Source organism: Anomaloglossus baeobatrachus, chromosome 5 (genome assembly GCF_048569485.1).
Source record: "Anomaloglossus baeobatrachus isolate aAnoBae1 chromosome 5, aAnoBae1.hap1, whole genome shotgun sequence".
NCBI lineage: Eukaryota > Metazoa > Chordata > Amphibia > Anura > Aromobatidae > Anomaloglossus > Anomaloglossus baeobatrachus.
In genome coordinates this window covers 443573042-443587520 of record NC_134357.1, presented here as the reverse complement: position 1 = coordinate 443587520, position 14479 = coordinate 443573042, and the positions used below count along the sequence as shown (strand labels likewise).

The 14479-nt window shown below is 47.2% G+C and overlaps 1 protein-coding gene across 1 annotated transcript in view; it reads left to right on the top strand.

The window, feature by feature from the left end:
- The window catches only part of EEF1A2 (eukaryotic translation elongation factor 1 alpha 2), a 50409-nt gene that overhangs the window by 23466 nt on the left and 12464 nt on the right, over nucleotides 1–14479 (top strand). Inside the window, exons 5-7 of the mRNA XM_075350446.1 lie at nucleotides 6541–6691; nucleotides 11806–12062; nucleotides 13520–13754. Coding sequence (XP_075206561.1) covers nucleotides 6541–6691; nucleotides 11806–12062; nucleotides 13520–13754 — 643 coding nt within the window. The remainder of the gene's footprint in view (nucleotides 1–6540; nucleotides 6692–11805; nucleotides 12063–13519; nucleotides 13755–14479) is intronic.

Sequence of the window (14479 nt, the reverse complement as noted above, 5' to 3'; positions counted from 1 at the left end):
ATTAACGAGCGCAAAAGCGTCGAAATTGTATCATCGGTGTAGCATCGGTCATTTCCATAATTTCTGAAGGACCGATGTTACGATGTTGTTCCTCGTTCCTGCGGCAGCACACATCGCTGTGTGTGAAGCCGCAGGAGCGAGGAACATCGCCTTACCTGTGTCCCGGCTGCAATGCGGAAGGAAGAAGGTGGGTGGGATTTTTACGTCCCGCTCATCTCCGCCCTTCTGCTTCTATTGGCCGCCTGCCGTGTGACGTCGCTGTGACGCCGCACGACCCGCCCCCTTAGGAAGGAGGCGGTTCGCCGGCCAGAGCGACGTCGCAGGGCAAGTAAGTGCATGTGAAGCTGCCGTAGCGGTAATGTTCGCTAATGACAGCTATCACGAGATATCGCAGCTGCGACGGGGGCAGGGACTATCGCGCTCGGCATCGCAGCAATCGGCTTGCGATGTCGTAGTGTGCAAAGTACCCCTAAAGGGTGCTTAACACGCTGCGACATCGTTAACGATATATTGTCGGGGTCACGCCGTTAGTGACGCACATCCGGCACCGTTAGCGACATCGCAGCGTGTGACACCAATGAGCGACGATCAACAAGCGCAAAAACGGGAAAAATCGTTGCTCGTTGACATGTCGTTCCTTTCCTTGATGTCGTTGCTGCTGCAGATACGATGTTGTTTGCCGTTCCTGCGGCAGCACACATCGCTATGTGTGACACCACAGGAACGACGAACATCTCTTTACCTGCGTCCACCGGCAATGCGGAAGGAAGGAGGTGGGCGGCATGTTCCGGCCGCTCATCTCCACCCCTCCTCTGCTATTGGACGGCTGCCGTGTGACGTCGCTGTGACACCGCACGAACCGCCCCCTTAGAAAGGAGGCGGTTCGCCGGCCAGAGTGACTTCGCAGGGCAGGTATGTGCGTGTGACACTGCTGTAGCAATAATGTTCGCTACGGCAGTGATCACCATATATCGCACCAATGACGGGGGCGGGTACTATCACTCGCGACATCGCTAGCAATCGCTAGCGATGTCGCAGCGTGTAAAGCACCCTTAAGACTGTGTGCACACAGTGAGTTTTTCTCACTTTTTTGGTGCGTTTTTTTGTGTGAAGTTTTATTACAAAACTGCATGCAAATCCTCATACCAGCAAAGTGAATGAGAATCCTGAAGTTTTGTGAACGTTGTTTTTTTCCCTTGCAAATTTGGCGCAAAAATAAATCCGCAGCACGTAATTTCAATTCTTTTTGTAACTTTTTTACACGCCAGAATACATAGAAAATGCATGGAACACAGTAAAAATGTTGCAAAACAGCTTTCCTTCTCCCAAGAGATTCAGATTTGGTGCAGAAATTTCTGCAACCAAATACGTGGTTTGTACACATAGCCTTAAAGTGTAGACTAGCTGGGAAAATAAGTATCTTTAGATATGTTTAAAGGGAATCTGTCAGCAGGTTTTTACTATGTAATTTGAGAGCAGCATAATCTAGGGGCAGGGACCCTCATTCCAGCATGTGTCACTTATGGACTGCTTGCTGTAGTTTAGATAGAATCCCTGTTTTCTCTGTTGTAGATATAGCAGTGGTTGGAATGCTGAGTACTGTATACAGTACCCTGCAAACGTATTCGGCTCCCTTGAATTTTTCAACCTTTTCCAACATTTCAGGCTTCAAACATAAAAATAAAAATTTCAATGTTATGGTGAAGAATCAACAACAAGTGGGACACAATTGTGAAGGTGAACGAAATGTATTGCTTATTTTAAACTTTTTAAAAAAATAACTGAAAATTGGGGCGTGCAATATTATTTGGCTCCTTTAAGTTAATACTTTGTAGCGCCACTTTTTGCTGCGATTACAGCACAAGTCGCTTGGGGTATGTGTCTATCAGTTTTGCACATCAAGAGACTGAAATTCTTCCCCATTCTTCCTTTGCAAACAGCTGGAGCTGAGTGAGGTTGGATGGAGAGCGTTTGTGAACAGCAGTTTTCAGCTCTTTCCACAGATTCTCGATTGGATTCAGGTCTGGACTGTGACTTGGCCATTCTAACACCAAGATACGTTTATTTGTGAACCATTGCAGTGTAGATTTTGCTTTATGTTTGGGATCATTGTCTTGTTGGAAGACAAATCTCCGTCCCAGTCTCAGGTCTTTTGCAGACTCCAACAGGTTTTCTTCAAGAATGGTCCTGTATTTGGCTCCATCCATCTTCCCATCAATTTTAACCATCTTCTCTGTCGCTGCTGAAGAAAAGCAGGCCCAAACCATGATACTGCCACCACCATGTTTGACAGTGGGGATGGTGTGTTCAGGGTGATTAGCTGTGTTGCTTTTACACCAAACATATCGTTTGGCATTGTGCCCAAAAAGTTTGATTTTGGTTTCATCTGACCAGAGCACCTTCTTCCACATGTTTGGTGTGTCTCCCAGGTGGCTTGTGGTGAACTTTAAACAACACTTTTTATGGATATCTTTGAGAAATAGCTTTCTTCTTGCCACTCTTCCATAAATGCCAGATTTGTGCAGTGTACGACTAATTGTTGTCCTATGGAAAGACTCTCCCACCTCAGCTGTAGATCTCTGCAGTTCATCCAGAGTGATCATGGGCCTCTTGGCTGCATCTCTGATCAGTCTTCTCCTTGTTTGATATGACACTTTTGAGGGACAGCCAGGTCTTGGTAGATTTGCAGTGGTATGATACTCCTTCCATTTCAATATGATCACTTGCACAGTGCTCCTCAGGATGTTTAAAGTTGTGGAAATCTTTTTGTAACCAAATCCGGCTTTAAACTTCTTCACAACAGTATCACGGACCTGCCTGTTGTGTTCCTTGGTCTTCATGATGCTATCTGCACTATAAACAGAACACTGAGGCTATCACAGAGCAGGTACATTTATACGGAGACTTGATTACACACAGGTGGCTTATATTTATCATCATCAGTCACTTAGGATAACATTGAGTTATTCAGAGATCCTCAATGAACTGAGTGAGTTTGCTGCACTGAAAGTAAAGGGGATGAATAATATTGCACGCCCCAATTTTCAGTTATTTATTTTTTAAAAAAGTTTAAAATAAGCAATAAATTTCGTTCACCTTCACAATTGTGTCCAACTTGTTGATTCTTCACCATAACATTAACATTTTTATCTTTATGTTTGAAGCCTGAAATGTGGGAAAAGGTTGAAAAATCCAAGGGGGCCAAATACCTTCACAAGGCACTGTAACGCTACCCACAACCATGATTTGCAGTTTCCTGTGTACATTGTGCATTGTTAATAAGCTGTGAATCAGTGATGGGAGTGGGGTTACTCAGATTAGCCCGATTGGCCTGCATGTGACACTTATGGTCCAGTCACACACAACGACTTACAAGGTAAGTCGCTGGGAGGTCGCAGGTGAGATGTCACAGTCAGATCTTACCAGCGATGCAGGAACAATACAGGTCGCAGTAGCGACCTGTATAACGATCTCAGCAGTCACTGGGACCCTGTCACACAGTGTCAAACAGCGATGTGTCCTGCCCAGCAGGACATCACCTTTGAAGAAAATGGCCTGGACCATTCAACGACTAGAGATATCACAGCAGGGGCCTGATCGCTGGTAGATGTCACACATAACGAGATCGCTAACGGGATCGCTACTGCGTCACAGAAACCGTGACTCAGCTGCGATCTCGTTATGTGTGACGGTACCTTAAGTCCTCTAGTGATAATCTCCTACTGATAAAATACTGATTGTATTGAAACAGGAAGCAGCCTAGTAAGTGACACATACCCTGCAATCAGCCTCTTCCCCCTACATTTATGCTGCTCTCAGATGAAATAGCAAAAACCTGCTGACAGATTCCCTTGAAATAGAAACTTACTAATATGCTTGAATTAAGAAAGGTGCCCGAATTTCAAGATCACTGCTGCTCCCAACAATTCTACTTGTGGTCTGGGTTAGATAAAAGAGAGCGATTTCTGTGTAGGTTGGTGAGCATTGCAGTGTGCGAAGTGGGCAGACAGACTGCATTGAGAGGGGGACTGGTCTAGCTATGGAAATCAGCCCATCAGCCAGCCCCCTTCATATGCATCACCAGTCATGTTCTGACACACAAAAAACTATCCTGTGTCATACTCAACTAAGATGTGGGGCTGATGTTAGAAAAAAGAACCAACGCTGATCATCTCATGATCAAAAGAACTCTCTGGGGAACACAAAAGGCTTCTCCACCATCTTGAAATGTTGATTTTAATTAATAGATCTTGGAATAATAAGTTCCACAATTGGATATTATTTAAAAAAAATGTTTCTGTGCTGAGATAGTCTTATATATGTGCCCCTGCTATGTACTGTGTAATGTCTGTGTCTGACCGTACAGGAACATGGTCTGATCATACCACATCTCCTGGGCCAGGGAGGAAGTAAAAAAGTACACAGACAGGACAGCACGGGATCACAGCTGATTCTTTTTGTGAGATAAAACATTTCCCTGCCTTCTTTTAAAAAAAATGTTTTACCTCAAAGAAAGAAAAATTTGCGATCCCGTGCTGTAATGTTTGTACACTTTTTACTTCCTCCCCTGCCTAGGAGATATAGTGTGATAAGACCATGTTCCTGTATGGTCAGACACAGCTATTACACAGTACATAGCAGGGACACATATATAAGACTATCTCAGCACAGTAACATTTTTAAACACATCAAATTGTGGAAATAATTATTATTCCAATATCTATTGATTAAAATGAACATTGTCATGGGACGACCCTTTTAAAGACATCTAAGAATATTAAGTTAAGCTCTAAAACCACTTTATTAATACAGACCTCCAAAAAACTAAATGAAAGAATACTTAGGCTATGTCCGCACGACTGCGTTCCGGCTTGATAACTAAACTGCAGCGTGTTGACAAATGTAAACACTGCGTTTAACAAAAAAAAATCCAGTAAAAACGCATACGTTTTGAGATTGAGAAGTCAATGGGTGGAAAATACAACCTAAACGCAATAAAGAAGTGACATGCTGCTTTTTTTAGGCAACGATTATGACAAATATTTGTCAAACAAAACGCTGCCTACAAAAAAAGCAACATGCGCATGAAATTTCTGACTTCTCATAGACTTTGCTGGGGAAGCACAACACATGCATTTTGCCATTGACACTGTACACTTTAAAAAGCACACGTGCGCACATGGCCTAAGTGCTGCCACTATACAGTTTTCACCATCAGTCGTCTGAGGTTTTGAGGCTGCAGATTGTGCTTGGCTTCCATCTGAAAACACCTTTAGGCTATGTGCGCACGTTGCGTAGTGTCCATGCTGAAAATTCTGTAGCGATTTGGCAGTGCATGTGCGCTTCAAATCGCTGCAGAAACACTGCGTAATGGATGCAGTGTGTCTGCAGAATAGATGCCGATTTCATGTGCGTGGGATGCTGCCTCTCCGATAGACAGAGTGGGAGCCGCATCCAAAGCGCACGAAAGAAGTGACATGTTACTTTTTTGAGCGCAGCGATTTGGATCAAAATTTCAGCATGCAAATCGCTGCGCTCTCAAACGCAACGTCGGATGGATTATGCACAATCTTCATAGATTGTGCTGGGGACGCAGGACGCATGCGTTTACGTTGCAGTGCAATATGCAGCGGAAACACATGAAATTACGCAACGTGCCCACACAGCCTAAGTGTATGTGCACACGTTGCGATCTGCCTTGACAAATATTCTGCAGCGTTTTGTCACTGCATGTGCGTTTCAAAACACAGCCAAAACGTTGCATTTTAGATGCATTTTGAATGCAGAATTGATGCGTTCTGGATGCTTGCTCTGCCATAGACAGAGTGGGAAAAGCATCCAAAACGCACAAAAGACGTGACATGCTGCTCTTTAGAACGCAGCGATTTTGTCAAAAATTTGGCATCCAAAAAGCAACGTGCGCATGGAATTTGCTTAATTGTCATAGATTTTGCTGGGGACGCACAACACATGCAATTACACTGCAGTTTAAAATGCTGCGTAAACGCATGAAAAAACGTAACGTGCGCACATGGCCTCAGAAGGCATTATAAGTATATCTCTGCAAGTAAGAAGGTCTTTGCCAATATCCAATACTCAGAATATGCCCAAAACCGCTGGTTGGCTAAAAAGCAACCAACTGGCCAACTAATGATCCTCCCAAGGGTCATTTTCAGCTGGATGCCTGACAGCCCCTTGCTTGACTTTTCTATGTAATCCTCTGGAGACCATACTCAGGTAATGAGAGGAGGGACAGATGGTTGACAATGTAGCCTAAAGTGATACAAATTTGAGCAAATCCTTAAGTCTCTTCAGGTAATCCCAGACAGACTAAATAATGTTGAGACCAAGACTTTCAGTCGTGATTCTCATTGAAAAGCGTTCAAGCATTGACATTAGAATCCCAATGACTTCCTAAGCTGCATGAATGAATGAATGAATGAATGAATCAGACTGTTTGAAACATCCAATACACTCAGATTTCTGTTTGTTTCTTGCCTGCTCTACTTCGCACTCTGTGACCTTTTTTCCGTACTGTAGATGCCTTGGTTTAAGGGATGGAAGGTAGAGAGAAAAGAAGGGAATGCAAGTGGGGTTTCACTTCTTGAAGCTTTGGACACGATTCTTCCACCAACTCGTCCAACAGATAAACCTCTGCGCCTCCCACTCCAGGATGTGTACAAAATTGGAGGTAAGGTGTTTGTGTGATGTGATATACACCCCTCACATTTTTGTAACTATTTTATTATTAGTCATGGGTGAATAGCAACTATATAACTCAACACACACCCATTAATGAGAACCAGAGAGTGTGGAGTCTTTAAATCTGCCCAGTAACAGAAACACCCAAACAAGCCGTAGTTAGAAATGTATAAAACATTTTATTATATAAATGCTGTAGGGTATAACATAAACATAGATATAGAGGACCAAGGAGTAAGGGGTGCTGAGGGGGAAAGAACCCCACGTGTCCCGGAAGAAGATAGAGGAGTACAAGTCTCCAGGAGATCTGAAGAAAAATTCCCAGGGCTAAGTGACCAATCGGTAATAAGTTGCCCAAAGAGGTGCAAAAGTTGCCAACAACGAAACAGGAAGTTCCAGGTGTAGCGTCCAAAGGGCAATTACCTACCAGAGGTCAGATCACCAGAAAGCCGTTGGGACGTCGGTCCCCACGTGTTACCCCGGCTTTCTGGCGATCTGACCTCTGGTAGGTAATTGCCCTTTGGACGCTACACCTGGAACTTCCTGTTTCGTTGTTGGCAACTTTTGCACCTCTTTGGGCAACTTATTACCTATTGGGCACTTAGCCCTGGGAATTTTTCTTCAGATCTCCTGGAGACTTGTTCTCCTCTATCTTCTTCCGGGACACGTGTGGTTCTTTCCCCCTCAGCACCCCTTACTCCTTGGTCCTCTATATCTGTGTTTATGTTATACCCTACAGCATTTATATAATAAAATGTTTTATACATTTCTAACTACGGCTTGTTTGGGTGTTTCTGTTACTGGGCAAATTTAAAGACTCCACACTCTCTGGTTCTCATGTAATCTGAGTTGTTGCCTGCATTATATGCTAATTTATGTGGTCCTTCAATGTTTTATACACACCCATTAATGTCTAAACCGTTGGCAATAAAAGAGAGTACACCCCTAAGTGAAAATTGTGCCCAAAGTGTCGATATGTTGTGTGGCCACCGTTATTTTCAAGCTTAACTCTCTTGGACATAGAGTTCACTAGATCACCCTGGGCTCTTATATACAGTATTCTAGAATGCTGTTGTACCACCCCATGCTCGGCAGCCGAGCCGCTCGTATCCGGACCTTCAGTAGGTGGCTCGAGGGTCTCCGGACCCGAGGGTCTCACGGTCACTTCAACTGAAAGGGGGGTTGTGGTTTGGAGACGTAGATGTACGGCCGGAGCCGTGTTAAGTTCGTGACGCCACCCACGGGATGTGGTGAAGGTGGACACCACCGCTGCAGTTACGGGGCACCCGGGGGAGATGTTGCGCAGCAAGTTGTTAACCCCTCCGTGGGCAGGGATGGTGGCCCCAGGACCCATTGGGGGGATTTTTGGGGGTGCAGGGAGATGGGCAACAGGAGGGTGCACACACGAGTCTCTGGTAAACCAAGGTGATGGTGGTCAGTACCCGCAGCCGACTGCAGTCTGGTCCCCCACCCGGCTGGTGGTTTCTGTCTTTCTCCTGCACCTGTGTTGGATGGTGGACTGCCTATGCTTGCAACTTCAGGAGTCCGCTCCCGGCTTGTGGTCGCCTGAGGAGCCCTTTGCCCGCAGACGCTGGACCGTGGGATCTCCGAGCCGTGGCAATGGCCATTTATCCCCCTCTTTGGGCTGTTGCCTTCAGTCGGGACTTTGGGTGGGACAGGACCTCTAGTCCTGGCCGCAATCAGTTAATTAGCTAGCCCCCAGTAGCTTCTGGACCTAGCTTCAGGGTCTGAGTACCCCCTTTGTGCTCCGGTTTCCGAGTCGGTTCCCCGGGTCGGTACCGGCGGGCCACAACCCTGTCCCGGTCCAGCTCGGTTCCACCGAGCCGTCTTCCCGACTCCTGCAGACGGAGACCGCCGTCTGCCTTTTAGCCAAAGGTACCAGGGCTCCTACCCCTGCATCTGCTCAAATTGGTTTCTCTCCTCACACACCAGCCCACACACCTCTCCAACTTGAACTCTGAAACTGAACTGGACTGTTTACTTTCCCGCCCCAGGCTGTCTGAACTCCTCGGTGGGCGTCTTCCAACCACCTGGTTCCGCCCACTGGTGTGTCCATCAAGCCCTGAGAGGGTGACTAGGGTTTAAATGTTTGGCTGTATGTTACCTAGATCGGACAGGTGTAATGCGGGGCCCTATTTGTGACTACCTGGCCCGGCCAGGGCGTCACACTCCCCCTTGGTTAACCACAGACCGTCCGCGAGCTGTCCGACCACCACCGGTTTATTTTGCTTTTTGAACTGAAAAAGATAAAAAACATGTTTACAAGTATAATAACTTTTGTACAATTAAGCATATTTTTGTTTTCTTCCCTTACGGGAGGCAGTTTACTTAAACGTTGCATTAAAACATTTTTTATTAACCGGGAACGGGACGGGATCGGGTCCTTTTCATTTTTGCCCACCCAAGCAAACCTAGCCCTGATGCTGCCTCTAAAAACCAGGTCAGCACCCCTTTTCCCCAGTCCAGGAAACGGGTTCGGGTCCGGGTGTTGCCAACACGGGCCGGGTAATAAGTTCCTTACCCGGCAGTCTCTCTCAGAGGCCCCACGTCCAGGGGACCTCTAACCCGGAGGGTCGTCACCGGTCTCATTAGTGACAGGACCTCGGCCTACAATTTCCCGCAGGCCCTTCCTCCAACCAGCCTCTCCGGAGACTGCAGGACTATGAAAAGGGTGGTCAGGGACTATTTACAAGGCCCAAAAGTTTTTGGGTTTGCCTGCAAGTTCTCGGCCTTGTCTTTATTTAACTTATAAAACGGGAACATCAACTTTAAAACTTGTGGCGGTCTCCGGCCCATTCAAGGCCGGGCATTCTCAGGGCACATGCCTGCAAAGTGCCCTAATTGCCTCCAGTACCTACAGACCGCTATCATCATATCTCCCATGACGATAGGGGCCTCATCCTCCGAGATGGACTCCGTGTCTCCCTCAGAACCGCTGCCATCCGTCTCATCAAATTCCGGGCTGGTAGGTAAGGTGTCACCTGAGTCGGATACCGCTCCTGTTGCGGCCGGGCGGACTGCCGGAGCCGACATCCTCCCTGTGGCAGGCGTGTCACCACCAGCTGCCCCACGGGGAGTCACCACCGGATTCTTGGGGTCCGCCGCTCCTGCGACCGGAGTGGGAGCTGTAGCTTCCTTACCGGCTGCTTCCCCCGCGTCCACCGCCGCTACAGCGGTCGGCGCGGGGCCGGCATCGGGTTCAGGAGCAGACATCTTCCATCTGCTCCCCCTTGGTCTTTTCATGGCACTCCACTAGCCGGCCGGTCAGTTTCGTTTTCTGACTTCCGGATTTTCTTTACGGCCGTATTCCCAGGGGGCGGGGCTTCATCTTTGTGCCCTTTCTCGGGGAAGGAGACCTTGGGTGCCATTTTGCGCGCCAACAAGATGGCAACAAGATGGCGGATTCTGAAAATCTTGCAACGGATCACCGCTGACTTCAATACAGGGCGCACTTCCACAAGGTAAGTGGATGGGTAAGTATCCTGTTCGTGATGCCAGAAATTGAGGTGTACCGCCCCGTGCTCGGCGGTCGAGCCGCTCGGATCCGGACCTTCAGTAGGTGGCTCGAGGGTATCCGGACCCGGGGGTCTCGCGGTCACTTCCACTGAAAGGGGGGGTTGTGGTTTGGGGACGTAGATGTACGGCCGGAGCCGTGTTAAGTTCGTGACGCCATCCACGGGATTTGATGAAGGTGGACACCACCGCTGCAGTTACGGGGCACCCAGGGGAGACCTTGCACAGCAAGTTGTTAACCCCTCCGTGGGCAGGGATGGTGGCCCCGAGACCCGTTGGGGGGATGTTTGGCGGTGCAGGGAGATGGGCGACCGGAGGGTGCTGCTGTACTCACTATTAGTAAACACACGAGTCTCTGGTAAACCAAGGTGATGGTGGTCGGTGCCCTTAGCCGGCTGCAGTCTGGTCCCCCACCCGGCTGGTGGTCTCTATCTTTCTCCCGCACCTGTGTTGGATGTTGGACTGCCTGTGCTTGCAACTTCAGGAGTCCTCTACCGGCTTGTGGTTGCCTGAGGAGCCCTTTGCCCACAGATGCTGGCCCGTGGGATCTCTGAGCTGTGGCGGTGACCGTTTATCCCCCTCGTTGGGCTGTTGCCTTCAGTCGGGACTTTGGGTGGGACAGGACCTCTAGTCCTGGCCGCAATAAGTTAATTAGCTAGCCCCCAGTAGCTTCTGGACCTAGCTTCAGGGTCTGAGTACCCCCCTTTGTGCTCCGGTTTCCGAGTCGGGAAGACGGCTCGGTGGACTGGGATAGGGTTGTAGCCCGCCGGTACCGACCCCGGCTCCTGCAGACGGAGACCGCCGTCTGCCTCCTAGCCAAAGGTACCAGTGCTCCTACCCCGGCACCTGCTCAAATTGGGTTCTCTCCTCTGCTGGAGCTGCACACAGGTCCAGCCCACACACCTCTCCAACTTGAACTCTGAAACTGAACTGAACTGTTTACTTTCCCGTCCCAGGCTGTCTGAACTTTTCGGTGGGCGTCTTCCAACCGCCTGGTTCCGCCCCCTGGTGTGTCCATCAAGCCCTGAGGGGGTGACTAGGGTTTAAAGGTTTGGCTGTATGTTACCTAGGAGGGACAGGTGTAATGCGGGGCCCTATTTGTGACTACTTGGCCCGGCCAGGGCGTCACCCTGTATATAAGGGCTTAATGGTGGTGTCCACAGTTTATAGGGGACAAATCTGGTGGCAGGTTCCCTTTAACACTTCCATTTTTTAAGGCATTCTTACCTTGCAGCATTTTTCCTCACCTGCCTAAAACATTTGCTCACTACTTTATTCGTATATTCCCACATATGACTGAGAATAGAAATGCGTTTGGTTCCTAAGTTATGCTCCAGTACGTACATATCTGCTGTTATTTCTGATATTTTATTTGTCTTTTTCCACAGGGAAACCATCAACAATTAGGTTAACTGTTGCTGATGGATCTTATTGTTAGATTTTTGTGTCAGACAGATGCCTTAGGCTTTAAAATGTGAACCTTTCAAGATTAATATAATGTCAGTGGGCAGTTTTAGGCTTCATTGTGACAGGTGAACTTTAAATCGTCCTTTTCCTCATCGCCTCCAGGAATTGGCACAGTCCCAGTGGGCCGTGTAGAAACCGGGATCTTGAAACCTGGCATGGTAGTCACCTTTGCTCCTGTAAATATCACCACTGAGGTGAAGTCTGTGGAGATGCACCATGAAGCACTGAGCGAGGCTCTTCCTGGAGATAATGTCGGCTTTAACGTCAAGAACGTGTCCGTCAAAGACATTCGCCGTGGGAATGTGTGTGGTGACAGCAAAGCGGACCCACCCCAGGAAGCTGCGCAATTCACCTCCCAGGTCAGTGAGCACGACACACAATCTGAAAGTTATATCTATGTGTAAAAAAGTCCGAAAGGGCCATTAGTTTCCATAGATGAAATTATCCAGATTTCCTGGACTTCGAAATGGAGTGTTCCAATCTTAATATATAAAATCTAAAAAAAATATATACAATAGTGCCACCTAATGGCCACATTGGCATATTACAATATTACAAAATTGGAAACGGTCCACTATAGACATTTAAAATTGGTAGATCTATTAGGCGCATTGCAAAAAAAAAGTGAAAAACTTTTTTGTTTTTTACCACTTTATTGATGTGACGACATTGCAAATTTTTCAGAACTTTTTTTTGGGGGATGGGAAACGCCACACTGGAATAAGGCAGTAAATAAAATGTTTTCACATCCTCAAAGGGGTCATCCGGAACTTTTACATTGATGGCTTATCCTTAGGATAGGTCATCAATAACTGCTCAGTGGAGGTGTGACACCCAGCACCTCGACAGATCAGCTGTGGCGGGAGTTGTCAGATGCAGATCTGCACAGCTCCGTAAACTGCATAGTGGCTTAGGCCAGGTATTGCATATCTGCCCCGTATTCAAAGAAATAGGGTGAGAAGGTGCAGTACCTAGTTGTGACCACTATACTGTTGACAGAGCAGCTCCGCAACTGGGTACTTCCGGCGGCCCCTGCTTTTGGGAACAGCTGATCGGCAGGGTGCCGGATGTCACACGCTCACCAATCGGATATTGATGGCCCATCCCACAGATAGGCCATCAATGGAACAATGCTTTTAATTTGCCTTATAGCATTTGTGGTTTCAAGTAACTTTCAGAATTAGCTGTCATGTATGAGGATAAGTATATTTCAAGTCATTATATGACCGGCTTCCTGCATTTCCACCACTTTTTTTCCCTATGCAGGCTCTATCTCTTAATTTTCAGTTGTCTCTAAGCTAGTGGATGGAAACTAGATACAAAGATGAATCCTACACACAGCACAATTAGACATAAAGGATTCCTACTCTACTGTCTGTTTAGTATGTGTTCAGGAATAGCAGCAGCATATAGGATAATATGCAGCAGTGCTAAGCAGTGTAACCATGAATCCAGCACTGGGTTGAGATGAAACACTTACTAGAAAGCTGTTGTACCATCTGTGTCTCTCTCAGTCTGCTCCTCCACCTCACCTATCATTAGTCTTTAGCTCTGATACCTCAGTGAGCTGACAGTATATCTTGCTTTACACAAGACTGATTTTAGCAGTTTTTCACGGGAATGATGAGTTCAGGAGGCAGGTGGTGGAGGACAAGAAGTAGCTTATAGTAGAGAAGCTGTACTATTGGCTAATACAAAGATTTTTTAAATGACCGTGACCATGACAAGAGATCCTGTATAGAAGGTAATAGTTACGTAGATATGGTGGCTCTTTTACCTTAGTAGATTTTTGATTGTGGCTCTCTTTACTTGGTAGGTGATCATACTAAACCATCCAGGTCAAATCAGTGCTGGCTACTCTCCAGTCATTGATTGTCACACTGCACATATTGCCTGCAAGTTTGCCGAGCTTAAGGAGAAGATTGATCGTCGCTCTGGCAAAAAACTTGAAGACAACCCAAAATCCCTGAAATCTGGAGATGCTGCCATTGTAGAAATGATTCCTGGAAAGCCCATGTGTGTGGAGAGCTTCTCCCAGTACCCACCTCTTGGTGAGCATAACATTTATTATGGGGGGGATTTTTTATATACAGTGCCTTGCGAAAGTATTCGGCCCCTTTAATTTTTCAGCCTTTTCCCGCATTTCAGGCTTCAAACATGGAGATAAAAATTTTAATTTTATGGTGAAGAGTCAACAACAAGTGGGACACAATTGTGACGTTGAATGAAATTTATTGCTTATTTTAAACTTTTATAAAAAATAATAAACTGAAAAGTGGGGCGTACAATATTATTCGGCCCCTTTAAAGGGAACCTGTCACCAGATTTTTCCCTATTAAACTAAAAGAATCCCCTTCTGCAGCTCCTGGGCTGCATTATATGGAGGTGCACCTTGGCCCTGACTCCCCTTCCAGACCCCAAAAATAACTTTATAAAACTTGGCCATTAGGTATGCTAGTGACCTGTGTTGGCCAGATGGGCAGGCTCATTTTCTGCTCCTGTCCCCCCTCCTGCCGCTGATCGCCGTCCTCCTTTCTTGATTGACGGGATAACGCCCTCTGTCATCTTCCTCGTCTCATTTTCAAATCTCGCGCCTATGCGCCTAGTTAGGTCGGCTCGCGCAGGCGCAGTTCGCTCTGCCAGAGCAGAAAACAGCTGCCCTCGCTCACGCCAGTGAGTTAAATGCGCAGGCGCAAGATTATGGCCGGCGCTGTGCATGACCTCACCAGCGCCATGCTCGTACCTGCCCATAATCTCGCGCCTGCACATTTAGCTC